The 26,446-nt window shown below is 46.5% G+C and overlaps 1 protein-coding gene and 1 long non-coding RNA gene across 3 annotated transcripts in view; one reads left to right on the top strand and one right to left on the bottom strand.

Annotated features, from left to right (window-relative positions):
- Positions 1–17,962, top strand: part of LOC101064404 (mediator of RNA polymerase II transcription subunit 13-like) — a 55,899-nt gene extending 37,937 nt beyond the window's left edge. The window contains exons 5-31 of one of the 2 annotated variants that reach the window (XM_029837407.1): positions 4,619–4,764; positions 4,956–5,162; positions 6,372–6,536; positions 6,630–6,780; positions 6,900–7,004; positions 7,209–7,844; positions 7,934–8,147; positions 8,312–8,390; positions 8,516–8,637; positions 8,726–8,822; positions 8,903–9,120; positions 9,941–10,113; positions 10,237–11,159; positions 11,606–11,785; positions 11,876–12,105; positions 12,220–12,418; positions 12,510–12,798; positions 12,884–13,127; positions 13,214–13,402; positions 13,487–13,710; positions 13,793–13,935; positions 14,121–14,279; positions 14,428–14,592; positions 14,669–14,835; positions 15,367–15,531; positions 15,726–15,835; positions 15,957–17,962. In XM_029837407.1, the coding sequence (XP_029693267.1) occupies positions 4,619–4,764; positions 4,956–5,162; positions 6,372–6,536; positions 6,630–6,780; positions 6,900–7,004; positions 7,209–7,844; positions 7,934–8,147; positions 8,312–8,390; positions 8,516–8,637; positions 8,726–8,822; positions 8,903–9,120; positions 9,941–10,113; positions 10,237–11,159; positions 11,606–11,785; positions 11,876–12,105; positions 12,220–12,418; positions 12,510–12,798; positions 12,884–13,127; positions 13,214–13,402; positions 13,487–13,710; positions 13,793–13,935; positions 14,121–14,279; positions 14,428–14,592; positions 14,669–14,835; positions 15,367–15,531; positions 15,726–15,835; positions 15,957–16,089 (5,833 nt within the window). In that variant the 3' untranslated portion in view covers positions 16,090–17,962. Of the gene's footprint in view, positions 1–4,618; positions 4,765–4,955; positions 5,163–6,371; positions 6,537–6,629; positions 6,787–6,899; positions 7,005–7,208; positions 7,845–7,933; positions 8,148–8,311; positions 8,391–8,515; positions 8,638–8,725; positions 8,823–8,902; positions 9,121–9,940; positions 10,114–10,236; positions 11,160–11,605; positions 11,786–11,875; positions 12,106–12,219; positions 12,419–12,509; positions 12,799–12,883; positions 13,128–13,213; positions 13,403–13,486; positions 13,711–13,792; positions 13,936–14,120; positions 14,280–14,427; positions 14,593–14,668; positions 14,836–15,366; positions 15,532–15,725; positions 15,836–15,956 lie in introns of both variants that reach the window. The other variant, XM_011604927.2, reaches the window with a different exon arrangement.
- A 4,275-nt stretch (positions 17,963–22,237) lies between these two features.
- On the bottom strand, positions 22,238–26,147 carry LOC115250151 (uncharacterized). Its single transcript, XR_003888711.1, has 2 exons — positions 25,996–26,147; positions 22,238–23,858 (listed from the first exon to the last, which is right to left on the bottom strand). It is a non-coding gene; the product is annotated as an uncharacterized lncRNA (long non-coding RNA).
- Positions 26,148–26,446: the final 299 nt, after the last annotated feature.

Below are 26,446 nucleotides of genomic sequence, written 5' to 3' on the forward strand. Positions count from 1 at the left end.
GAGGCGCACCGTGTGCGGTGGGGAGGTGGGGATCAGAGGAGGCGGGGGGTTGTAAATTAATCATGGACCGCTCAATGGGCATGTTGGAATCGGTCTCTCATCGGATCTGTCAATTCTGCCCATGTCAAGTTCACTGCACTGTCTATCTAATCCAGGAGCTTTCTTTTGCATTAAGAGCCACATTTTCATGCATAAATATTTAGCTGTCCTTTTCTTTTTTCTTTACAAAAACAAAGCCATAAAAACGATGAAATGTGGGCTGCATATTTAAGCCTTAGTGCTAATGAAAGATCACATTTACAAGGCATTTTTTTATCATTGAATTCTGCTCATTCCAGCATTACAAAGGAATTATCTCCCCGATTCAGACAGTTAGTCATGGAAAATATCCATTAATTGTGGAATGGTAGATGGCACAGGGACAGTTGTACAGCTGAGTATGTTTACATGGATTACTGTGGACCGAGTTCATTAGACGGAGACTCATTAATAAAGTTAATCAAATATTAATTAGCAGCTGTGTTTGTGCTCTTTGCAACAGTGCTTTATTTGTTAGATTCAGTAAATATTATTCAATAAAATACAATTAATGACAAGTAACATTATTCATTGCAACAATTCTCCAAAGTGTTTAGGACATTTCTGGGGCGTTTGCATGCGTCTCCTGAATTCTGCTGGCTTTTCTTTTTAAAATTGACTTATTATGTCTTTGGCAGACGAAACCGGTCCATCTGAAATAAAGTGGGCGCAGAAATGTGTGAAATCTATGTCATGGATGACAGCGTATTAAGAGCCACTTTAACTTAAATGGATAATTTTCCACCCATTCCGTCGGGTCAGCGAAAGAAGGACCGAGTCCGCGGCGGTCGGCACGCAAACCCATGTTGTTACACTTAACCTCAGTCGGTGTGAGTCTGATGAAGCTGTTAGCTGGCACAAACCCACAGAGACGTTTGAACCTTCTCATCAGAAGGGATCATTTAATACCCCCCCCCCCTCGCTCGGTTTCTAACATTCAGGTAAAACCTTAGAAAGAGAGATGAGAAAAGAAATGCGTGGATCAATAGAGAGGACAGTGATAACTCAGAGAAGCAGCCTGCCAGCAGATCCTGTTCCTCTTTTTTTTAATTTGATCCACAGATGTGAAGCCAAGCTCCCTGTGGCAGCTCGTATAGAGAACCTAACTGGCTCGAGCCTTTCTCCCTTTTTGAATCCTAAATGGCTTTTTAACTCTCAAGGCGTCTGGACTTACACTGTGCCCCCTTTTTACTGTAAATGCACAATAATAGATAGAGCACAAGCGCCGCGATAGTGGCTCTGACTGAAGCCACCCACTTGGGGCCATTGAATAATATATCAAGCTGACTTCCTCCTCTTGTGACTGTGTTAATGCTGTCATGTCGCGCAGGAGCGCATGCACAAACCAATATTAGGCCTGTTTGGTGGTTTGGTTGAAATTGTTTGCATGTAATAGAGTCGGTGTGTCAGGACCTTTGTTTCCCTGCTGCTCGCGCTCATTTTCAGGAGGGTAAACAGCTTCTCCCGCGCCAGCCCGTCGACACCACAACTGCGAGCGCTCCGCTCTGGCGTTTCCAGGAGACCGTGTGGGAAGGAAGAGAAGATAACACCAAAAACAGTGCTGCTGTGGGGGCAGGCGGAGAATTTAAGGCACAGATTAAGGAGATTAATCCCTCAGATTTGCAGGGGTCTAAAAAAGTGTTATTGTGCCCGTTCAGTGCACAGGCAGTTAATGATATCGTAGCACAATTATCATATCTGTCCGATCACGAGCTTTAGATGCTAACAGCAGGAGCAGAAACTTTGTGATGCGTTTGTTTGCCGTTCATCCCCTTGGTTGTTCTCTATCTTTATATTTTCCCCTACTGAGTTAGACACAATCAAGATAAGCGCTGTAGTTTCGTGCCAAGTCCATGACGCGTGTCAGACATTAACCGCCTCCCCCTCCGGCTTGTTTACAGCGCGGAGACTCTGAAAAGACAATTTGCTCTTTCCCTCTGAAGGCATTCAAACGTGCGCGCGGCGCCTATTACACGTGTTACACCTCTGTAATGACAACTTCAGGTGTTTGAACCGCGTTCAGATGCTGCCGGTCCACAGTCGTGCCTTTGCAGATGTCACACACCTGCCGTCATATGAGGTTAACCCATACGGCAGTCAGGTGAGCGCGCACGTGCTCGCGCCGGCTGTAAAGCTTCCGTGTCTTCTTAGCCTCGGTGATTGATTTCGCCATAAAAGTGTGCTCAGTAGCCACCCATTAAAGCTCTGATCTCATCGATATGTGTGTGCAGCAATTGCAGTGCGTGGCACTGAATTATTCACCTCCTCCTCTTTCTCTTATTCTCTCACTGCTGATGTTACTCTGTATCCTTTCTTCCTCGCCCTCCTAATTTCCTCTCGATCCATCCACACTCTCTGCCTTATTCCTACCTTTTTTCACCCTCCAGTGCTCGCTCTGTCTTGCCTTTTTCTCCCCCCCTGCCTCACTCTGCCTCCTCGCTTCCTCCGCTCACTTCTCTTCTATTTCTCACCCCCCCATCTCCCTCGCCATGCCATTCCTTCTCTACCTCTCTGCACTCTATCTCTCTCCAGTACTGTCAGCCCTGAGGCGATTCTCAGCCATCACTCCTCTTCATTTATTAATACCTGTACTCATACAGCCCAGCACGCACAGCTGCCTCGCATCTAAGTACACCACTCTCGCAAACATACATGCACGCACACCCACGTGCGCGTCTGCCGACTGCACAACTGTCCCCCCGAGGAGCCTGGTGTGTCCACACACTCACACCCCGCTTACTGTGCAGAAAAATGCCCTTTGTAAAAGGACAGGGAGCATCAATCTCCCCGCTGCATCAGTCTGCGCTTTGATGCTCTTTACTCCCATTTAATTGCTTTGTATTGTTGTTATTATCGTTGCACAATAGATCCTGGTTGCATACTTATCAGCCGTTATCACTTATCTAAATCAAGTCTTTGTACTGTGGCCTATTTGCAGTTTTGCTTTGTAATAAATGCAAATGAAATGCAGGTGAAAATAGGATTTTATTCTATATACAGTAGCTTATCTTGCTCTTTGATTCTGAAATGAGGAAAATTAGCATGAAGAGGAGACATGCTGAGATAGGAGCAGCAGATTCCGAGCAGTGGTCACAATCAGTAAACAGACATCTCATAAAGATCCGTAGCAACAATCCAAAGAGAATTATCAATACTTCAGGATATTTTGCTAATGTTGCTTCAGTTCAGGGCACCCCTTCAGCCAAGTGCATGGTGGTTGTTCCAAATACTCAGATTTTTGTTTAAAACATTCATTGGTGTCACTTTTCAAGTGACACCAATGAATGTCACTTTTCAAGTGACACCAAAAGCGGTGAGAATTCTGTTTTCAGCCAAGGTTACTTCTGTTCACCGGCCCTCTTCAGACATCCTGAAGTTTCGGCTTGGTGAAAGATGCAGATTTTGACTGTTGCACAAGTCCCTGACTGCTGCTCTTGACTTGCAGCTGTTCCACTGAGCTGCAGCTAAATTTAGCTCTCCGTATAGTGCCATGATGGACCGAGGACGGGGTTGGAGGGCACTGACACCGAATGGAATCCCGCTCACATTTGTGAAATTTGGAGAGCGGGGTCGCCACAGGCTTTGGATCCTGTCTTCCTCCTGTGAACATGCAGATGCATCCAACCACCTGTCATGTTCCTGCTTTGGAGGAGAGCAGCAGGCACATTAATAAAGCTGAAAATCTGTCCTCTTGAAGAAAAAAAAAACACCTAAAAATCTTTTGGTGCCCTCAGCGCCATCTGGAGGCCATCACGGTCAGCAAAACCACATATTTGCCTCTGTCATGACTGTTAAGCTCTGCCCATGAGTGACTGTGGAACTGGCCATTTTATTGAATTTGATGATCCATTAAGGCTCAAATGGAGGTCTGGTTCCCTCAGGGCACCGGAGATATTGCATTGGAAGCAGGGTAATCGCAAGATTACAGTACCTGCTGACTTTACTGTCAGTCTCACATACATATAAACCAAGGTGGCTTTATAGATTAAAAATGTCCATCAGTAAAGCTGTCTTGGTAGTTAATGATGTCCATCCTACCCACTGGAACACAGATTGCAATAAAGACCAAACAATTATTCCTCAAAAAAAAAAGGCAGTGGATGATGAACAATGCACGAGCGATTTAATAAAGAGATTGCTGCATATGTAAACATGAAGTCACCACCATCAGTCAAAAGCAAATGAGGATTTATACCTACAATAAGGAGCTGGAGGATCAATGTGGGTGGAGCTGAGTGAGGCTTTTACAGACACATCCCGAGTGTCTTCTCTAAATTGCTGTTTGGAGAAAACTTGGGCTCATCTGTCACGCCCGGTGTGTCGCTTTCATACATCTGTTTTTGCCAATATCGCAGATTTATAGGTTTCTCCATTCCATTCAGATCTCACTTTAATCATGTTAGTGGGTCCGTGTGATTAAATGACACTACGTAATAAGATGTGATCAAGGCAGACACAAAGAGGGGACGCACAACAGCATGTTGCTACTAAATTTCCTCCCCTCTGAGGGCTCTAAACCGTCTCTGCCTTCTGTCCCCAGCGAGCGCCTGTCGTGCTCCTTCTCCTTCTTCCTCCATGGCGAGAGCAACGTGTGCACCAGTGTAGAGATCGCGCAGCATCAACCGGCGTACCACACAACAGGAAACCACATTTGCCTCGCGCAGACCTCCATAACACCAGTGCAAGGTAACGCTGAAAGACAACCGCTTTGTACCAGGTGGTGCAGAAAGAGGCGGTTAAATGAATTCCTGTGTCCCATTTTCATTGTGCACGGAGAACTAGATACAGAAATGAGCCTCAAACGGCAACAACTGTCCCACAGTGAGTGTTATTGCCTTGCAATTTTAATAAAGTCGATTATTTTCGCTTGTCCGCAGTGATCCTAAGTCCTTACGGTCTGAGCGGCACTCTCACGGGTCAGTCCTACAAGATGAGCGACCCGGCCACCAGGAAGCTGATGGAGGAGTGGAGCTACTTCTACCCAATAGTGCTGCAGCAAAGAGACGGTAGCGCGGAAAAGGAAGCGGAGGATAAAAACCAGACGTACGACAGCAGCTGCCACGTGGCCGTGGAGGTCATCGTAGGTATGCAGAAAGTTTTAGTTCGAGACATCTGCACACACGATTTACTGCTTTGTTTTACAAATGTGTGTCATTATGCACACATTTCCTGGAACATTGGACAACAATGGCCGCTATCTCTTAAGCACAAGAGTGACAATAACGACACATTACAAGGAAGGGATGTTGCTCCACTTGTAGCAGAATAAAACCCTGGAGACGTGTCAGCTTGTTTCCAAGGGACTTCCAGAACAAATGCTCATTGTGACAAACACTAAACAAAGCGACGCTGGAGACAATCCCACAGCACAATAGTTCAAAGAAGAAAGACGAGGCTGGAAGCTAAGGATTTACAATAAAAATGATCACTGATAGCATTACTGAAGATCAGTGTCTCAGTCTTAATTGACTAGCAGCGCGGGCGATCTTGCATTGTTGATTTATTTCGCTCCTCATTTTGCTGTTGCTTTAGTTATTTCTAATTAGTTGAGTGTCTGTGACAGAAGTCTTGCTTATATTGTTTAAATGAGCCCATTGCTTTTTCTCCATATAAACTAGCTCAAACAAATGGTAATGGCAGTGTTTATCTCAGACAGAAGCAGCAGGAGGAGATGGAGGATTATAAAAAGAGGAGCCTGTCTGGTTCGTCCCTCTAATTTAGATGGCCTGCGCGTCGCAATTCTATCTGCAGCTCAGAGTCGACGTCAGAGTGGAAGTAGTCAAAACATCGGCTTAAAAAAATCCTAACTGATCAATTCAGTGCATCCTCAATTCAGAGGAGGTTTGGAAACATGTCAGTGCATCAGCTCTATTTAGCAGACAATAAGTGGATGAGGGACATACTGAAGTGGCTTTTAGAGGGAGAGTTAGCAAATGACTGCAAACCAGGGGAGCAGACAATGAAAGGGAAGATATGGAAGTTGTGGATAAAGCCCAGTGGAATTATTCTAATAGCTTTGTCTAATCAGTGTGATCCCACAGCGTTGCTTTGACCTGATTATAATCACATCTCCCGTGTCTGCCAGCGGCTCTAACATCTAAAAATGACAGACATGTGGTCTCGAGCCCGAGTGAGCCAAGTGTGTGGATGAGGTGCAAATGTACTTTATGCTGCCGCGCAATTAGAAACCTGAGCTCCTGGTTCTTACCAACGGGGCCAATTCCAGTGAATATGAGCAGCAGCACTTCCTGCAGTGCCTCATCACTAAGAAGTGTACTTCCTCCTCCTGTTAGGTGGTGTGAGGATGACCTACCCAGCTGCTTTAGTGCTGATTGCTCAGGGGGATCTACCAGTAGAGCAGCCCCCACCTGTTCCTGCAGCTCAGGGCCTCAGCAGGGAGCCCAACCACTGCAGCGTGCCGCTGACGCCTCCGACGTCACCACAGCAGCCCAGCTCAGGTAAGAAACGGGGATTTCGATCAAGCGCCTGTTTTCAGCTCCTGTGAAAACGGGACAGTGCTCACGGTGGATTTTATGAAATCGTTTTGGTAGCGGACAGCGGCTTTGTGACGTCGGTCTCCAGCGTTCCCACACCAGACAGCAGCATAGGGATCCCCAGCATCAGCCCAAAGCATTCTGGGAAGACCTTAACCTGCCAGGTGGTTCATCAGGCATGGAGGGAATGTTATCTCAACCAGCCTCAGTACGTGTAAGTTCAACAGCTCTTTTTGAGACTCGCGGGCATGATTATGACGGAATACACTCAGATGGGTTGATTAATTCAACTGTTTTTATTTAATCGTTCATCCCTTCCCCCTGCAGATCAAATAAACCAACTGACGCAGCAGCTAAGAAGGAAGTGCCAAATGGATTAACCACGTGGGACTTCAACGAGCTGGGGGAGAGAGTTTCCTGCACGTGTTCCAGGTATGTGGCGAACACAAGCTGTTCGGTCTAAATCTGAGGCATGCAGGATCTGAGTGCTGTGGGATAGAAAAGACTAAGACATTAAAGGCAGCACAGAAGTGGCTGCTGGGCCCAGCTGCATGTTTGAAAGAGTCGTGACAACTAAAGAGGTTTCGTGCACCTGAATAATTCCATCATATTGTGCTTGACCTTTTCCTTTTGCAGGTTAAAGCATCAGAAGCTGGCGCTGACATCAACACCGTCTACAAATCCTCAGCTCAGTGCCAACCAAACTCTGTACCCCACCCCCCTCCCCAAACACAAGACCAGTGAAAAGGCAGAAAAGGCTGACAAACAGTCCAAGAGACCGGCCACGATCCCCTTCCACCATCGCCTGTCTGTCACACAGGAGGCCCCTTTAGAGCAGGACTCATCAGGAGGCCCCCAGCTTGGAGGACTTGTGGCCCTGGACCCCCCACAGGAGCCCCTGGCTGCTCTGCCAAGCTGCAAGTACCCCAAACCTCTCTCCAACGGCCGAAAAGTCCCAGAATCCCTTCTACAGTCGCCCGTGTCCCCGCTTCCACCCACACTCAGCCCACATCCACAAGTGCGAGAGCCTGAGGTGCTGGATGTGCCGATGGACATGCCTGCCTGTCCGGAGGGGCCCTCGGGACTGGGGGTGTCCCCTAGTGAGACAGCTGTGTATACAGCTCTGCTGAGGAAGAAGGAGTCAGGGGCTGGCTGGTGGAGGGGTTTCAGGACTCCCAGGACCGATAAGGCTGACTTCAGAGCTCCTGATCTCCCTACTGATATTTTAGAGGATTTGAAGACAGACAAATGCACTGATGCCCCCCTAAAAAGGTAAGAAAGGGAGGAAGATCGGTGAAAATCAAGCTTTACCTCTGGAAGCAAGTGAAAATGTCACCAAAAGGGAATTTTCTTTCCTCCAGGCTGTACACGCAGACTCAGAAGAGGTATAAGATCTCAGACGTGAGGGTGAGGGAGCACGTCCAGACTCTGGGCCTCTACCAGCAGCCTGGGGTGGAGGCGCTGCGGGAACCTGGGGATGATCCCTACGACTTTAAGGAAGGAGACATTGAGTACACTTTCTCCACTTCCAAGAGGTTGAAGAGTCAGGGACGAGAACCCACCAAGAAGCTGAAGGTACGAGTCTAAATCTGTGGTAATAAGGCGTTTTGTGTACAAGGAAAAATGTTTTATTCATATAATCGTTACTTAAAAGGAGGCTCTTGGCTGTTTGTTTAGTCAAAATCAGTCATTAATTTGAGCTGAGTATATTCTTATTTTTCTGCTAATTTGCCCATCAGGGAGATGAAATCACCAGCAACGGAGCACTGCCTGATGGGAAAGATGCTATGTCTATTTTTAATTCAGCTCCAAAATCAGGTGCACCATCCTCATCATCTTCATCATCATCATCCTCTACTTCTTCTTCTTCTCCCACTTTTGTCAGATTCCTGTCCTTCCTCTTCTGCTCCAGTCTGACTTTAGATGTTTGTTTATTCTTTCAGACGAATCGGGCCCAGATGACGGAGCTGCCAAACCCAACCCCTCGCTGACCCGAGAAAAAGACCTGGTGGTCAACATCTCTGACTTAGACAACATTTTCGATGAAGATGATGAAGAGTTGGGGGTGAGCCCTCGCCGCTGAGCATTCTTTAACTGTTTTATAATATAATAATTTGTCGACTCCGTTTAATGAACTTTCTTGTCATTTGTAGACTGTTTACACCAACCATCAGTCCGCTAAGATTCCAGCATCAGCAGACGATCGTCCCGTAGGAAAAGAAGGCAGAGTTGCAGTATCTTACCCTTCAAGTTAGTCTCTCTTCCTCTCATTAGAGATATTCCTGTCCTCCTGGAGAGTTTCTCATCCTCTCTCCGTCCCTTCCTTCCAGCAATAGCAGACCTCCAGCGCATGTTTCCCACCCCGCCGTCCCTGGAGCAGCCCCCGGCCTTCTCTCCCATCACCACGTACCGGGACACTCCCAGCCAGGAGACGCCCGTGTCCGGAGGAGCCTCCGACCACCTGCTGCCTCTGACCTCCTCGCATCTGCCAGAGTACAAGATGGATACAGAGGAGGGCGTGGCCAGTCCCCGACTGGAGGATAACAAGGTGAGGAGAGGCGGGGCTTAACATTCTCCAAAGACACGACGAAAACGTTCACTGTAGCTTTAAATGGATTTATTGGATCTCTGTAAATTAACGACAACCTGCTGCGTCTCCAGATGTTTTTCCGCCGGATTATAATGAGTGTGTTGTGACAAATCTCAATTGACTGATTACACGTACATCATGTGCAACCAAAAGTGCTTGTTTCTTTCTATATATTCACTGATGTACGAGCGGTCTGCAACCGAGGCGCTTCTGAAATGATGTAATTGAAGTTTGCTTTGAGCCAGAGTGCTGGAGGATGAAAAGAGAGCGCGTGTTTCAGTTCATGATCAGTTGTTCAACTGTCATCATGGATGACTGAGCCGTGCCCCGTGGCAACAAATCTCTTTTTAACAGCACAATGATCCTGAAGCAGCACTTGAAGGTGCACTTGCTCGCTGTTTATGCAGCGCAAATCTGGCTAGTTAACAGTAATCCCACGGTTATCTTCCTTCAGCTCTCCAAAGACTCTGTGTCTTTGGGTCTGTGAGAAGGTTTAAAGGCTCCTTTTCCATGTGCTGCAGCACTGGCCTGTATAAGTAGCTATTCTGGGGTAACTCAGGGTGTGTTTGTAAGGATGTGCATTCCAATTGCATTCCGGGGTGACATTTCGGAGCTTCTCTGGTCTCTGCAAGGACTTTGTGGATTTGGATGGTGCAGATTTGGTGGAAATTCTGTAACTACTTTGCATTCAGTCAGAATTCTGCAAAGACTCATGATGCCTTTAAAGTATTTATCCATGCTAATAATTTTCTCCCCCAATTATATGATGTTTTTCCAGCTACCGATAGGCTCGTCCATGTTTGCGCCGCTGTTCTGCCTGCCCAGTCAAAGTCTGCCACCCCTTAAGATCCCAGACCAGTGTTACTATCGTCCGTCCTGGTCGCTGTTGCCCAAAATGGAGCATTTCCCTCTGGTCATGCAGCAAAACACTTTCAACAGAGATGGATACACGTGAGTAATTGGCTACATTAAGGGTTTTTTTTCCTGTGAGGACTGTCATGGAAGGTGGACTTGGCACCATCTGGTTAAGCTGCTAACAATCAGGCTTTAATTCCTGCGCTGTGTGCTTTGCAGGAACATCCCCAGTGTCAACACGGAGCATGAGTACAGCCAGCTGAGCGCCACCACCGCCTCAGTGAGCACCACTGTAGGCATCCTTCCATCCCCTGCCACTCCCCGCTTCTCCGTGCCCACTCCACGCACCCCGCGCACTCCACGGGGTATTAACGCTGCAAGCTCTGGGCAGGGCTCAGTAAAGCAGGACGGCACCGAGCTCAGCTCGCCAGCGTCTACGCCTTCCACTAGCCTGCCTCTGAGCTCTGTAGAGCCGCTCGCCCGGAGAGGACCGTCCTTGCCCGAGGCCCACAGCCTGTACACTGTCCTCCTCCTCTCAGACTCCGTCCTCAACGTTTTTAAGGACCGCAACTTTGACAGCTGCTGTATCTGTGCCTGTAATATGAATGTGAAAGGAGCTGATGTCGGGGTGTATATCCCTGATTCCACATGTGAAGATCAGTACCGCTGCATGTGTGGCTTCAGTGCCATTGTGAACAGGCTACTGTCACATGGCACGGGCCTCTTCCTGGAGGACGAGCTGGACATTTTCGGCCGCACCTCCGAGGTAGGCCGAGCGGCTGAGAGGAGACTGGCTCTGTGTCGGCGGGACCCAACAATGGGGAATCCAAAGGCCAAAAAGGCACAGGACGTCAGCCTTGCCTCTCCGTCGTTCATGGTCCTCCTGCAGGAGCAGTGCTCCCAGCCAATGTCCTCCCTGGCATCGCTGCATCTCCCACTCCGCTGCTCCTGCCACGGCCGCAAGGGGGCGCTGCTACAGAGTTGGATGTCTGAAAAGCAGTGGGCTGATGGAAACGACGCCTGTGTGGACTGTTACAATGCTTTGGAACAGGGACTTCTGTATGTGGACAACCCCACAGGGGGGAAAGTAGATTCCACTGTTGTCAGAAGTACGGCTTTTCACTCCTGGCCTCAGACGAATGGTAAGAAGCACACTTTGTCCGGTCAGATAAATGTCAAAAAATCAGTTCATTATAGCTTTGGGATATGAATGGATGCTGCTCAAAGCAGTCACATTTGTTCAAGGTTAAGCTGATGGCTGTCTGCAGGCTATTACTGTCAGCGATCATATCCTCAGAAACCTTGTATCTCCGTAATTGTCTTTTTTTTATCTATAATCAATACTGTGGATCATCTTTATTGTCCGTCGGTTTACATTAGGGATGCACTGATGTGTGACAGCATTTAATTAATAAGCTCCATCTTTCACTCTGGGAGAGAACATTTGACGTGTAGCGGAATCTTTATAGGACATTAAACCACTTCTCTGCATGTAGAAATAGTGTGTTTTTGTCTTTTAGATAGAAACACATTAAAGGCGTCGTTTACAGTGTGTGTGAACTTGTGTGTGTCTTGTCATTTCTCACAGTGGTGGAGATGAGCACTCTGTCGTCCCAGGATATGGTCCGCATGCTGCTGTCTCTGCAGCCCTTCTTGCAGGATGCCATCCAGAAAAAGAGAACAGGGCGGACCTGGGAAAACATCCAGCACGTTCAAGGTCCACTTACCTGGCAGCAGTTCCATAAAATGGCTGGGAGAGGCTCCTACGGTGAGTTCACTGACTTCCTGGGGTGAAGTAAGCAAGCTTACGTGTTGTTATTAGACTGCATCCCCCTAAAGAAGTCTCATTTTGCCAAAGGTTCGGAGGAGTCTCCGGAGCCCTTACCCATCCCTACAGTGTTGCTGGGCTATGACCGTGAGAGGGACTTCATGGCGCTGTCCCCTTTGGCGTTACCGTTCTGGGAGAAGTTGCTTCTGGAACCTTATGGTGGGCAGCGAGACGTGGCCTATTTAGTGCTGTGTCCCAACAGCCCCTCTCTTCTGGCTGCAACACAGGCCTTCTTCCAGGAGCTCAGTGCTGTCTATGAGGTGGGAGATCAGATTATGACTCCAGCAAGAAAGATTAGCATTTATTGTGAGTTGCTAGCACAAAAACTGAATGTGAGTGTTTCTAATGAGACACCGAACTGCTTTCATTTTAAGACCTGCCGCCTTGGAAAGCACCGTCCTCTCGCCAAGGTGTCCAAGGATGGTCTCATACTTGTTGGGGAACAAGTGGAGCCAGAAAAACTGGAGGAGGTGGATGTGGACCAGTTGTGTACTGGACCCTGGACAGGACAGCAGCACACTGACAACCTCAACAAGCTGAAACTTTACGCTTATGCCTGCAAGCAGCAGCTCGGTAGGAACCTTTCAGTCGTCCATCCCAGACAAAGTTTACATTACGGCTAATGGGATCTCACAAAGATGTCCTCTTTGTCCTGTAAATGCAGGTCCCCAGCTGTCAGCTCTGCATTTGGACAGCAGTCTTCTGGTGCCTCCTAAAGTCACGCCGCCCACACCCTCCACAACGTCAGCCCAATCGGCCTCGTCAAGTCAGCCACAACCTCCGGGCGCCGATGGGGAGCAGGTTCCAGGGGCCACCAGTTCAGGAAACGCTCAGACGCCGATCGGCGCCACCTCAAACCAGACAGGCGAGACCCCTCAAGGTGCAGCCAGCGAATCCAAAGGACCGTCCAGCACCACGACACCAGCCAGCACGCCAGCAGAACCCCCCGAACTGTAAGACCGCATGAACAGACAGAGAAGTTCAGGGCAATAACGCGCGGGCAGATTTGTACAAGTTGACGTTTTGCTCTCTTTTCAGCACTTCTGAACAGTCTAGAATTGGCATCCCCACCCTGGGTGACACGATAGACGGCCACGCCAACCCACCAGCTATTGTTATTTACATCGTCGATGCTTTTCTTACTGGGAGTGGAAGGAATGAAGTGGAGGAAGAGGGAGACGAGGTGGAAGCAGGTAGCATTTGGCTACTGGGTCTACTTCGGTGCTACACAGAAATGCTACAGACTTTGCCCGAAGGGATTAGACCTGCACTTGTGCTACAGGTAGACCCATACCTTGGAAAAAAAACCAGCCCGATTCCTCCGTCACAACTCCGCTCACCATCTTTACGTCTTGTTTTTTCTTCCAGGTGGTTTCCTGCCAGCACCTCCTCCAGCCAGCCAGCGGGGGGAGCCATTTGTACCTGCAGCGTCTCCGCTCCTTGGCCTTCTCCTGTTACTCCCAGTGCCGACGCCTGCTGCCCCAACAAACATACATCAAGTCCCTGACAGGCTTTGGACCAGCGTCCACCGTCAGCTCTGTTCTGAGTAGCCCAACGGTAGGCCTGCAAATAAAAATAACTGTTTCCAGGCTTATGGTCTTTTTCTAACTTGGCACTGTTGCTAATTGATTTGTCTTTCAGCACCCCCACCCACTGCAGCTCTACTCCCCCCCCTTCATCCTCGGTCCAACCCGTCCCAAACAACCCGAACAAGGGGAGATCTGGGCGGAACTTCCCTCCAAATACAACGTGCTCTTCGTCGGATACTGCCTGTCACACGACCAACGGTGGCTCCTTGTGTCCTGTACCGACCAGCAGGGGGAGCTCCTGGAAACCAGCATTATCAACATCGATGTACCCAACAGGTCTGGGCAGGCTTTTTAGTCGCGTTGTCATGCGGGGTTCTTTTTCAGCCCATTTAATCATTTTATTCTCTGTTAACTGCAGAGCACGCCGGCCTAAAGTTTCTGCCAGGAAAATGGGACTGCAGAAGCTGTGGGAATGGTGCATCGGCCTCATCCAGATGACCTCACTGCCTTGGAGGATTGTGATTGGCCGATTAGGCCGGTTGGGCCATGGGGAGCTGAAAGGTGAGGCTATTCCTGCCAAATCAAATGCACAGGTTATTGTGGAGTGCCTCTTTGTATTAAAGATATTTAATATTAATGCCTCTTCCATATTTGACCACCAACATTGAATTGAGTTGATGTATTTTTGCAGAACAAAGCTGATTCATTTGAGATTGTGCCACTGATTTACTGTCTCTCTGGATTAGACTGGAGCTCGCTACTCGGGGAGCATTCCCTCCATTCAGTAGGGCGCCAGCTGAGGGAGGCTTGTCGGATGTGTGAGATCTCATCTGCTGAGTCCCCCACCATTGTCAGTGCCTGCCTGGTTGCCATGGAGCCACAGGGCTCTCTTGTGGTCATGCCTGGTTAGTGGCCTGTCTACATTGTTAAATTATCAATACAAATCTCACCAGGGATTGTGTTTTCAGTAATAACATGGAACATATAACACACCCAGATCAAATAGATGGTTTAGATAACAGTATAATTTGAAACTTTGTTTTATGTTTGCAGATGCAGTGACCATGGGCTCAGTGTTTGGTCGGAGCACCGCTCTGAACCTGCAGACGTCGCAGCTGAACACACCTCAGGATGCTTCCTGTACACACATCCTCGTCTTCCCCACTTCCGCTACCACCCAACTGGCTCCCAGTTCCTACCCCACCGAGGACAACAACGGTAGCGTCCAGCAGCGATTGACAATATCATCTGTTGGAATACAAAGTAATCCGTATTCATCTGCCTCCTTCCTCAGATGATCTGCCTTTCGATCTGCCCTTTCCTGATGAACTGGAGAATGACATCGGCCATGACATGATGCTGATCACGGGGAACCTGCACTCTTCTCCAAACACCTCGCCTGTGCCCTCGCCTGGCTCTCCATCCATGATGGGAATGGGTTCACATTTCCAGCACACCAAGGTGCGTCAGGGATTAGTGGTATATTCCACAGCCATCCCATGGCAGCCTCTTACCAAAACTGACATGGAATACTTGTGGGGAAAAAGACAGTTCCTTTGGAGATGCTTCAACACATACTTCTTCAGATTTAGATTTGATTTTTCTTCTCTGAAGAATGGAAACTCTTCCCGCAGCCTTTACTGACACTCCGCTCTGCGTAGTTTCATCAGGAAACAGAGAATTGGTGTTTCCGAGTGTAATACATGCAGAGGAATTTGTCTTGGAGGCACACGGGAAGAGAGATTTTGACAGCCTGTAACACAGTTTCACTCAGACCAAAGAGTTATGAAGCAGGTGATGCGAAACGAGGCGTTCAGCAGCAGGTTAAACAGTCAGTAAAACACATTAAGTATGAGAGAACACAAAAAAGAGTGATTACAGCGTGCAGATGAATGATATGTGGGTGAATGAAAGTGGCAGGAGCCGAACGTTCACTTTTTTGGGGTTGTGAGTCATGCTTTTAATTCATTCATGGTGTTTTCCTGCACGCAGAGAGAGGGGGAGCGTCTGCTGTCCAGAGACAGTCCACCAGAGGAGCTGAAACAGCAGCCGCTGGCTCTGGGTTACTACGTCTCCACAGCACCAGCAAACGGACTTCCTCACTGGTTCTGGGCCTCCTGCCCGCAGGCTGAAAGCCAGTGTCCGCTCTTCCTGAAGGTACGAACGCTGCACATGTGCCGCTGTGACGGGGTGAGAGATACAGAGAATGCCAGGAAAGAAAACTGGAAGAGCGATACTGATCGATGGTTTTGTGCGGGAATGCTTCTGATTATGTGGGATGAAAGGGGCCACACAGCTGCTCCTTCTGACCAAACTCTGCTCTTGACTAGCCCCTTGTGTCCTTGTTTCAGGCCTCTCTCCACCACCACATCTCCATCGCCCAGTCAGATGAACTGGTGTCGGAGAAAACAAAGAGGACGCCGCACCCGCTGGACTCAAAGACCACCTCTGATGTGCTCAGGTAAATCCAAAACATCTGTTATTGCAATGGATACTTTTATCAGCAGAACTATAGAACAAAGCAAACTGAAATCTGTTTGTAATGTAAAAGTAAATATAACATTTCTGATATTTGCATGTAGGTTTGTGTTGGAGCAGTACAACGCTCTCTCGTGGCTGACATGTACTCCTGCCACGCAAGACCGTCAGTCCTGCCTGCCTGTCCACCTGGCTGTTCTGGTCCAAATGTACAATGCCATCCTGAACATGCTTTAGCCGTGCAAGGTGAAAAGAAAATCTGAAGAGGAAATGCCTGCCGTTCTTATTGTTGGACAACAGGGGGCAGCAGAGCTCCTCTGTCGTTTGCTGATTTGGATTTAAGGGGCAAATAAAGGATGGGGCAAGTCTGCAATGAGGCAAAATGCGGGTTTTGCTTTTACTCCCGACACCAGTTTGAGGACCAGTTTGTACCTTAAAAACCAGCTTCGGTGGATAAATCTCCTGAAACTCCGGCGACTACTCCAGAGAGGCACACTGCATGTTTCTCCTTTTGCCCTATCTGAGACCTCCAGGGACTCCAAGTTGCACAACCAGCAGAACGGCATGACACCACCAACAGAACATGTTCTTTTTACATGTAGGACACTTTTACAGTTTTGTACCGAGCTGCACTGTTGACCTTCTGCAGTCTGACTGATGAAAAAGGGCAAATGTCCTCACTTACTCCGAAGGGGAAGCGTTTGATAAAGGCACTTTTTTTTCTGGCCTTCCTAAGTGTTGGGGACATGAAGATGTTGGTAAGTTAGACAGAATTGTTGTTTATAGTGTAATACGTACATTTGCAAAATGCTGAGACTTATTTTTAATATTTAAAAGAACAAAATGAGATACTTCAACATTTTTTTCCCCCAATTGACTTGTAATTGGGATTTGAAATTTACAAAATGTCATTTTAATGCAATTGTACAGATGCCATATTTATAGAAATTATATCATGTGATACATATTTGATATATATAGATATGTATATACATAAATATATATTACCTCTTCCAAGCAGGCACTTAAAAGGGTGATGGACACGACCATCTTTTTAAATGTGGACACAGTATGAACATATATCATATGTTTTTCATTTTACCATTTTATTTAAGTTTGAATTAAACTAATTAATGGAGGAAATGCAGCATACTCTATATTTATAAAGTATTACTCTTCTGTTCAAATGAAATGGGTCAAAGGTTGTTGAATATTTAAGGCAAATGCTGTATTTCATTGGCTGTCCTTAATGATGTCACACAAGAGAAGGCCTGCCTCTGGGTCAGTCATATAGCATGTTTGTATATACACACTTGTCAGCTGCATTTTTTTAAAAGCTGTACATTTCATGCTGGTTGGTTTCATTTCAAGTGATTCATATCAAAGTATTTTTTGCTGTGAGATTTTGTTTTGTTTTGTTTTTAATATACAGTATATACAGTATGAGACTCATTTACTTACAGCCATGAGGTTCATTTGCCAAATGAGCGTGCACACGCAGACACGAAGGCAAGTTGGAAAGATTTGTTACATCTGCCATCACTTTGAATATCAAACAGATCCATTTTAGCGGGAGAGATCTGTTACTTTTACACTCTTTTTTAGTAAATTATTAAAACTCTTGGAAATGCTTTTGTCTTCAGCATTGTGTTTTTCAAATCGCAAAGTGGCTCTGTGCATCATTCAGCTTTCATAAGTTGTTTTATAACCTGATATAACCTGTCCTCTACACACTGTATGCAAATGTACCGCGGGGAGGCAGATAAACGATATAATTAAAACTGCTTCACTATGCAAAAGCCAACATACACAGACACACACAATTAAAATATTATAGGGATATGGCACCTAGCCAGAAAACAAGGAGTGTCAACGGGCGAGTGTACGCTGCTGTAGCATTCAGAATAGAGAGTTCATTAGTTCTCTGGTTTGTTTTTCCAGCAGAACTTTTTCATATTCCTTCAAAAAGGAGTCAGCGTACCAAAGAATTACCCGACATGGTGTGTTTGTGTACCAATCTTTTCTGCTCTTTAAAACATTTAATGGACCTGTATGTGAGGAAATGCATTTAATCATAAAATGGCCCTCACATGTCTGCAGACATATCACTGACAACAACAATAAAGCCAAAATATTCTCTGTGAAGTGTCAGATCCGTTACTAAGGTTTACCTTTTATTTTGGCCTGTAGCTCCGCCCACCTCCGATCTACCAATCACGAAATCAGGAGCGGTTCGACTACCGGGTTGCCAGTTACCACTAAGGTGCAGCTATGAACGTTTCGGAACGCCAATGTCGGACGATAATAAACCTAAAAAGCCTCGTTATAATTCCGAACAACGTAGGATATGCCTTTGAAAGATGGAAAAAATTGAACCCCGACTCCGAAGTTGCTGATTTTTCTCTTGGACAGGTAGGATTCTGCATGTTTGGCTAACTTAAATCAATTTAATGTAGGCGCGGATATTTCAAATGTGCTTCTCAGTCGAATAATATTATGCGTCTTTGTTCTTTAAATTGACCAGTTAAAAAATGTTCGAATAAATCCCAACGTTAGCGTCACAAATATGAATGAATGAAACCGTGCATCGGTCAAACGGAGACGTTCGTGCTGGATTCGGTAACTTAACTGGCAACCTCTACACTGGAGGGAGGCGGAGGGATACCAGTGTTTTGATTGTAGTTGTAGTACCAGTTCTGGCCACAATCACACATAGTGCTCCTTTTACGAGGCGGTCATCTCTCAAAACACACAAACATGAATTTATTTTAAACAATTTAAATTGAACGTCAGTTTTTCCGTGAAACATGTGTGTTATAATGCCCAGACTAATACATACATGGATAAACACAAATCTGAGTGGCACTAGGTTTTTCTTCGCCTCCATTCAGAATTTATTTTTTTCTTCACTCAATACTTGATTTCTTTTAAAAGTCGAATAATCTGCTGTGGACACATTGATAACTGCTGCAGGCAGTGGCAGAGCAGTTTCTATCTCTGCATATATATGTACATATAGACGAAACAAGTCTAAAGAGCTGTTTGGACTTTTACATCAGTACATTGTGTGTCTCTAATGACTAAAGACTGTCCCCTTAAGTAAAGGTAAGAGCTTTTCTCTATTTGTGTGATATGATTGGGAAGAATAAGTGAGCTAAAGGAGCAGCTGAATGAGGTCCTTTTCCACATCATGGTCACATCATATCCTTGAGTGGAAACTGCATTTAAAAATCATATAAAATGGGGCAAAAAGTATAGTGGCCTGCAAAACTTCAGCAAAAGGGAGTCTTTGAAGCGTTCGGCAGCTCGAGGACGCCGACAATGGAAATGGAGTGAATGGCTAAAGAGTAAAAGCCACTGAAGAGTCACTTGTGTTGGTGGGGCTCCATAATGGTGACCACAGCAGGGGGCACCGGGCTCTTAACTGACTGCGACATGTTCTCCACAGATGGCCCATTAGGCCGTTCACCTCGCTCCCCGAGTGCACCGCTGCACTCAAACGTCCTACAGACTGGACCATTAGCAGGAGCGCAATTAGAAGTCAATGACATTTTAGATGTTTCCGCCGACAAGGCTGCTCGGGAAAAAAGGCCTCCTCAGAGGGCAGGACGCATCGACTGGCCTGGAAATATAATATTGAATACATCCACCATGTTTTAAAATCTATAATCCACTTTCTGTTGAAGCTGATGATTTGTTTGCTAACTTAATTTTGATTGGTTCAGACCAGCGGTTACCATATGTAGCTCCTGGATTTGTGTGTCATCATCCGGGTTGCCGCCACCATGTGCTAATATTATCATATCTTTATGGTGACCGCCGAGCATATGGTCCCTATACATGCAACCGATTCAACACATCCCTGGATACATTTAGCTTAGTAACAGCAGTTGTTTAGGTAAATTAGCTTGTTTGTGCAGCTGTAATTAGCCAGTATGGTCTCTTTTCTGTCATCGCAGTTTTTCTAATGGTGTATTATCAGACAAAATATTTAAATTCAAACCTTAACTTTTAACATTTTTTAACATTTAGGGAGAAACTAAAAGACCACAAACTCCCCCAAATTGTTATTTGGTTCCCGTTTTGATAGAAATTATATGATATTCTCCTTTTATAGTCGTAAACATCTCCATAGAACTGGTATTTTGCATCTAAGCCGAGTTTTGTGCGGAATAAATACACGTCTGTCTCCGAGCGATTGAAGCGAGTAAACAATGGCAGCGTCATCTGAAGTTTGATGGCGAATTCTAAAAGAACGTTCACCCTGTTTGCTGCTGGATGCAGGCTGGGGTTGCACGAGCCCGGTCAGGATTCCAAACGCTGGGGTTCTGCAGGAGGAGGCGAGCACACAAGTTTAATTCAAAGCAAAATGAGCCTCCTGGCTCTGCTGCCTGTCACGGTGGCCTTTGGACGACGCGGTAGGTCCCGAACGTGCCCGATCCGATCCGCCGGTGGGCGGTCCGCGGGTCAGGCGGTCGCTGCGAGGGGTCATCGCAGGACAGACAACTGCAGGTTTGGTCTGGCGTGACCTCAGACATGGCGGCTGAGGCGAGGGGTCGGTTTTTAAGCGTTTTTGGGAGGTGGGATGTTTTCTGCTCGCATGTCTGGCACCAGTTCACCTCGGAGAGGATAAACTTTCCCAGTATCCACCCCAGTGCGGATGAGCAGTACATTCCTCGCAGATCCCTTAGGTCAACAGTTTACATACATCCCCAAAACACATTTTTTTGGCTTTTGCCAATTTCCATAATGGGTTTCCATCCTCCAAACCTCAACAGAGGGAAGACTGTGGTTGATTTCAACAATCTGGCCGTTGCAAAACCTTCCCACCATCTTGAACGTGTATATCCGCATCGCCGCCTTTGATCGCCCCACTGATCAGAGGAAATGGGGACCTTTCAACATATATTTTCCTCACGTCCGCGATGCTCCTCAGCCACCTTCCAGATGGCTCGGAGGGAGCGCGGCTCTCGTTCCACGCACACGGCCATCATCGCCTTTCGTTTAAAGGTTCCGCGCCGAAGCCGCGGGAACATCTGCCAAGTCAGCGCGGCAGATGCTCTGAAACATTTGATTTGATCTGGGAGCCGTTCCATCTACAGCGTTCCGCATTTGCATAAATAAATTCTGTTAAAAAAGAAAGAAAAGACAATTGGGGGCAGGCCAGGAGGAGTTTTGTCACACGCCCTCGTGGATGTCTAAATGGGGAAAACCATTTTAGCCGTTGAATAGAGAATAATAAAACAAGAATATTAATCCCTTTAACGGCTCCAGGTCAAAGGTCACACACGAATTTCTGTAAAACATATGACGGAAAGTAATTTTTTTTATGGATAGTCATAATTTAAACCATACTGATGGCTAGTTTGGGTTTGTTCTGGACCACAAAGGCTTGCTATTGCTGCTGTAAATAACAACAGGCCATGGATGGCTGAATGATAGAAGTCTCTCTCACACACGGTGATGAAGCCAAAACTCCGCCGTCAGAACCTCTTTGTGCATTCCGCTGGGAAGTTCACGTTGTGTATTCGGAGCTCTGCAGCCTCTTCAGCTGGAAGATGTTTTGTCAGAGGCGATGACAGAAGACGACCCGATCAAACGCTAACGAATGAGCCGCAGCTCCAAGACAGACACGGCTCCCCGCCGATCAAAACACTGTTTTTGACGGCGTGTCACCGTGAAACTGCTCGTAATTTCCAGAATTAAATATAATTACTTTTCAAAGCTGCGGCACAAACAGCGATTCTTGATATGCCGACAGACTGTTGAAGCCCGGCCTGGCATCCTGATGAGGCCTATCAACGCCTCGGAGATGTAAAACACAGCCTCTCCAGGCCCGCGCTTTCTTTATTTCATTAACGATTTGACCTAATTACGGAGAGGAGGTGCCTGTCTGCAGCTGTGTGTTTTGCTGGGACATGTTTGAAGCTGCAGAAAACAGCTAACAAGGGCACACCTGCGACTGAATGACAGGAAATTTCAATGCTACCGACGCTAATGGAAAACTATCACTGTCGAAGATAATTACACCTCTGTTTGTGTTGCGTAGCAACTGCAGTGTTTTCCTAACAGCTTTGTTCACTGTTATCCTGCCTTATCATAACACATTATTAGGTTATTAAATGTCACACTGCTGCAGAAACATTTAGCTTGAAAATAGCAGGGCGCATTGTTGATCCGCTTTCACCTTTGCTGTGGCCTCACTGATCAATATCTGATTATTGACAGTGGTTTATACATTCGATCAGCAGTTGTGGACTTGGTTTTAGATGAAAATTCAACGTATCTTCTTGTTTTAGCATGTTAGTGTGGAAGCAATAATAGCTGTGGCGCAACTTTACAGGAAAAAACAAATCAAATTGATTAAAAGTGAGTCTAAGATCAGTTTTTCTGGGTAGTTTTATTGGCACAAAAAGCTCCACTCTTCTCTCTCCGCGCTGGGGCAGATTCCTGCTTCCCCCCATGCAATGCTTTCCGCGGCCACAAGGGTGCGTCGTTAGCCAAGAGATGAATCAGGCTTCCAGCAGTTGTTCCTGCACAGTTCCACAGGTAAAAGGGTCGTTGGTGGTGTTTTTGTAGCAGACTGTGCGGAGGACACTGCTGAGATGCTTCACAAAGTCCCACACGGACGGAAAATCAAGCAGCCGCTGGGGTTATGAGAGCAGCGTAATGACATGATGGAGACTGGGCTGTAATTTCAAAGTGTTTGTTGGAGATGTCTTCAGAATAAAGCCTGTGAAGTTTGAGCCTTTTTGGACAAACACGCACAAACAAACAGCAGTGCCAGGTTCAGCCCTGTGTGACACTGAACAAAACATCAAAAATCTGTTAGCTATTCGGGGAGAAGCCCGAGACATGTTTTTCTTATTTTTACCTTAATTTTGTAATCATTTTTTGGAAGAAAACGGGAATAAACACAACTGTTCGTGCTCGGCGAGGACTTTATTTGACAGAACGATACTTGGCCTCGGCGAGGAGGGATCAGAATCGGTGTGTGTTCACCTGACATCGGTGGGAATGACCGTTAACGACATGCAAACTTTAATTATCACTCAATGATTTATTACTAGCCTCTAGTTCAATATTTGCTCTTCAGAAACCCAAGTTAGCAGCTTTGCTCTGCTTCTCTCAAACAGGAAAGAGTGGCAGAGAAAGTCAAGTGCCATATAAATAGAAAGGTCTTCCCAGAGGCACTTACCCTGCAATCCTGAAAATTGTGTCTTAGCTCAGCTTGTCCACTCAAGCCACATTGGAGAATGTGCTCGAAATCAAAGCAAAGAATAGCCGAGCCCTGCGGTCATTAGGCAGACGGGGGGTGAGGGACACATAGTAATGATCCATTAGCTTTCCCAGCTCAGATATTCTCCAGATCTGCATCTGATAGTCCCATAAATCAGCTTACTGGCATGGCTGCAGCTGAGAATAGGAGCGGGCCTTCTCTTTTTTTCTTTGCTGTCATAGAGGACGATTGTCTTCGAATCAACGTGGTTGAGGAGGAGATGGCGAAAGACTTTAAAAGCCACGCCGCGCTCCTTCAGTCCCGCCGCCATAGACCAGCGCCCCCTCGTCCCACCGGACCCCAGTAATGGAGATTATCAATGACAACATACGTCTCTCTGCAGCCGGGCTCTTTTTGAAACAGGTAGCGGGCCGGAGTGAGCAGGAGTCTGGTCCAGGCTGTCTGGATTATTGCCTCTGGTTCTAATATAGTGGTCTAGTCATAAAAGCATTGGCTGGGGGTGAAGCGAGAGGTGAAAGCATTCTATTTTCTCTCAAGTGGACCTGCAGAAGGAGCAGGAGGAGACGGAGACAGTCTCTTCAGCTCAAATGGCGGCGCGGCTGATGGCTGGAGACAGATAAGGAACCCAGGCTGCTGCAGGTGAGGCCCGCGCTGACGTGGAACGCCCCGATTCCAGCCCGGCCACGGCTCGCCCTGTGATTCCGAGCCTTGGACTGTCCGTTCTCCCCGCTTTGACGTTCTCCATCTTTGCTGGCAGCCCCTCGGCCTGCACATAATTTGAGTCATCAGTCTCGATTTCTACGCAGCAGATGTTTCCCCATGTCAGCAGGCCCCCCCCTGACAAAGCAAAGATGGAGAACCCTCCTCTTTTTAAAGTGTTGCACATGAAACTCCCTTCTCTCCTTTCCTTCCCTCTCCCCACACCGACTCTCAGATTCCCATGGGACACCGTCCCGTGTCCAATCCTAATGGTGGGAAAACATATTTTAATCGATGCCCTGGTCCGCCTGTGTGTGTGAGTGTGTGCGTGAGTGTGTGTGTGTGTTCAGAGCCTAAATGAAGATGCATGCAGGAGTGACGCATCGGAACAAAGGCCGTTAGTTGTATTGTATTTTTTGCGGTTGTCTTGATGAGTCATTTATCCTTGAAGATGGACTGGGATCCTGGAACTGCTCCTGAGAGCCTGGCAGAGACACTAATGGAAGGTGATTAATAGGCCGTGGTGGTAAACGAACGCTATGATACTGGGATCATCACGGCTGTAATGTGATTGAGCTGCAGGCACCACCGCCAGCCTTGTTCTGACGTCCTTTAGACCAAAAAATAGGAGAAAATGAGACCAAACCAAATGTTAGTATTATTTATTTGGGGTATTTTAATGAAACAATATTGACTTTTTTTTTTAAGTTGTTCAATTTTTTGATCAACAAAAACTGAAAAGCTCTCAACTGTTCATATAAATCACAACTATTGGGACTAAAATGTTAACCTGAGATTGAAAAAAGTATTTAACGGCGTATTTAATTTCTTTTTTCAGATTATTTGTCCGTGGGCGTGTGTGTGTGTGTGTGTGTGTGTGTGAGAATGTTTTTTAAAAAAAAAAAAATACTGTAAATTGTGTAAAAATACGTTGTAATCTTAAAATGCATATTGGAAAATAAAAGATGATTTTCGCATTTATAACTAATTATTTCATTTTGATTGTAAAATAAATAGATAAATAAAAACCAAACCAAGACCAATTGACTCTTTTCACGGGTATCATTTGGAATCGAAGGCGGCCCTTCGGACCCACGTTCCGGGGCTAAACCTGCTCCAGAGACGCTCCTGGACCTCTGCTGATGTCTGCGGCGCTAATTAGGGCCGACATGTTTTCCAACTCCCCTCAGGAGCGACCTGGAGAAGCTGTTACAAAGAAAACCCTCCTCAGATGGTCCCATGGAATATTTCCTTCCCTCGTCCGCAAATGTGTCCGGCTGGGAGAAAATTGTTGGGGTCATTAGACCCCCAAAACCAGTTCCAGGGTTTTCTTTTAACGTTCTTTGAACCGAGCAAATTGATGTTATTGTATCAATTGGACTTGATGGACCCATTTAGGCTGTTGGAGCTCGGGCTTTCTTGTCCTCTGAGGCGGATTTTGTGACTGTTGGGGAATAAAGGTGATTTCATTTATTTTATAATTCATTTCTCTTTTAAAAGTGGGAAGAGCGCAGCCTCCATATTTTCAACGGCCACTAACAGGAAATAATTTTCTCACTCTCATTTTCTCATCTTACACGTGGAAGACGGGAAGTGTATTTTTTAAAAAGTAATTATTCAGAGGTGAGGATAATCTCAGATGAAATAAAGAAGGCAGCGGAGAACGAATAAAACCGCGATGAAAATGTCTGACGGCCACTGTATGGCGCTAAGGAACCGCGGGATAAACATCAACACAACAACAACAACAATAATGATAGTAATAATAAAAATAATAGTAATGATAATAAACGTTCCTAGCATATTACACTTCCGTTTGTTTAGATGTCCTCAATTTTGTTAGAAATTAATTTGACCTATAAAATAATGTTCCATTGTTTCATGTGCGTTGTATTTATAGTTCAATTATTATTATAATAATTATAATAATTATTATTATAATAATTATAATAATTATTATTATATTAATTATAATAATTATAGTCTGCGTGCTTTATTTAGGCTTGTGTCTTAATGAAGTTTGCTCTGCTAAACCCTTTAACTTTTATTTAAAGCTTAACAACGCAGTGTGTAGTGTGTTAAGACCAGGCTGAATGGACTGAAAGGTCCTAAAGTCGTAAAGTCGGGGCCACTTCATTCAAGACCTCCGTGGACGAGCAGCAGATATATTTGATTGAATAAACTCAAAAACCAAGAATACATACCAAGGTGTTCTAGAGTGATCTCGCTGTCAGCTGCAGGCCTGCCGTGCGTCTGGCCCTCCTCCCCGGGCCGTGCGTCTGGCCCTCCTCCCCGGGCCGTGCGTCTGGCCCTCCTCCCCGGGCCGTGCGCGCTTCCTGCCTACCTGGAGCTGCTGCTGCTGCTGCTGCGGCGCTGAATGGCTGCGCGTCGTCACATTCATGTCTGCGGCTCCCAAACCCCATTAAAAACACCCCAACATCAAAGAATAAAATAATCACAGGCTGCGGTAAAGTTCCTGAAAAGGCTCGTGTTTTCTGAAGCCATGCCGCCCCCCCAGCCCACCCCCATGTCTCACTCTGTCGATCATGCTGCTGTATGACCCCCACAGCTAAATACTCCATTAAAGATCAGCAAACAAAGAGGTGAACGTTTGACATCATTTCAGAACCTTCCCAGAGTTTGACACCGGCGCTG

Source organism: Takifugu rubripes, chromosome 6 (assembly GCF_901000725.2).
Source record: "Takifugu rubripes chromosome 6, fTakRub1.2, whole genome shotgun sequence".
In the NCBI taxonomy this organism is placed as follows: Eukaryota; Metazoa; Chordata; class Actinopteri; order Tetraodontiformes; family Tetraodontidae; genus Takifugu; species Takifugu rubripes.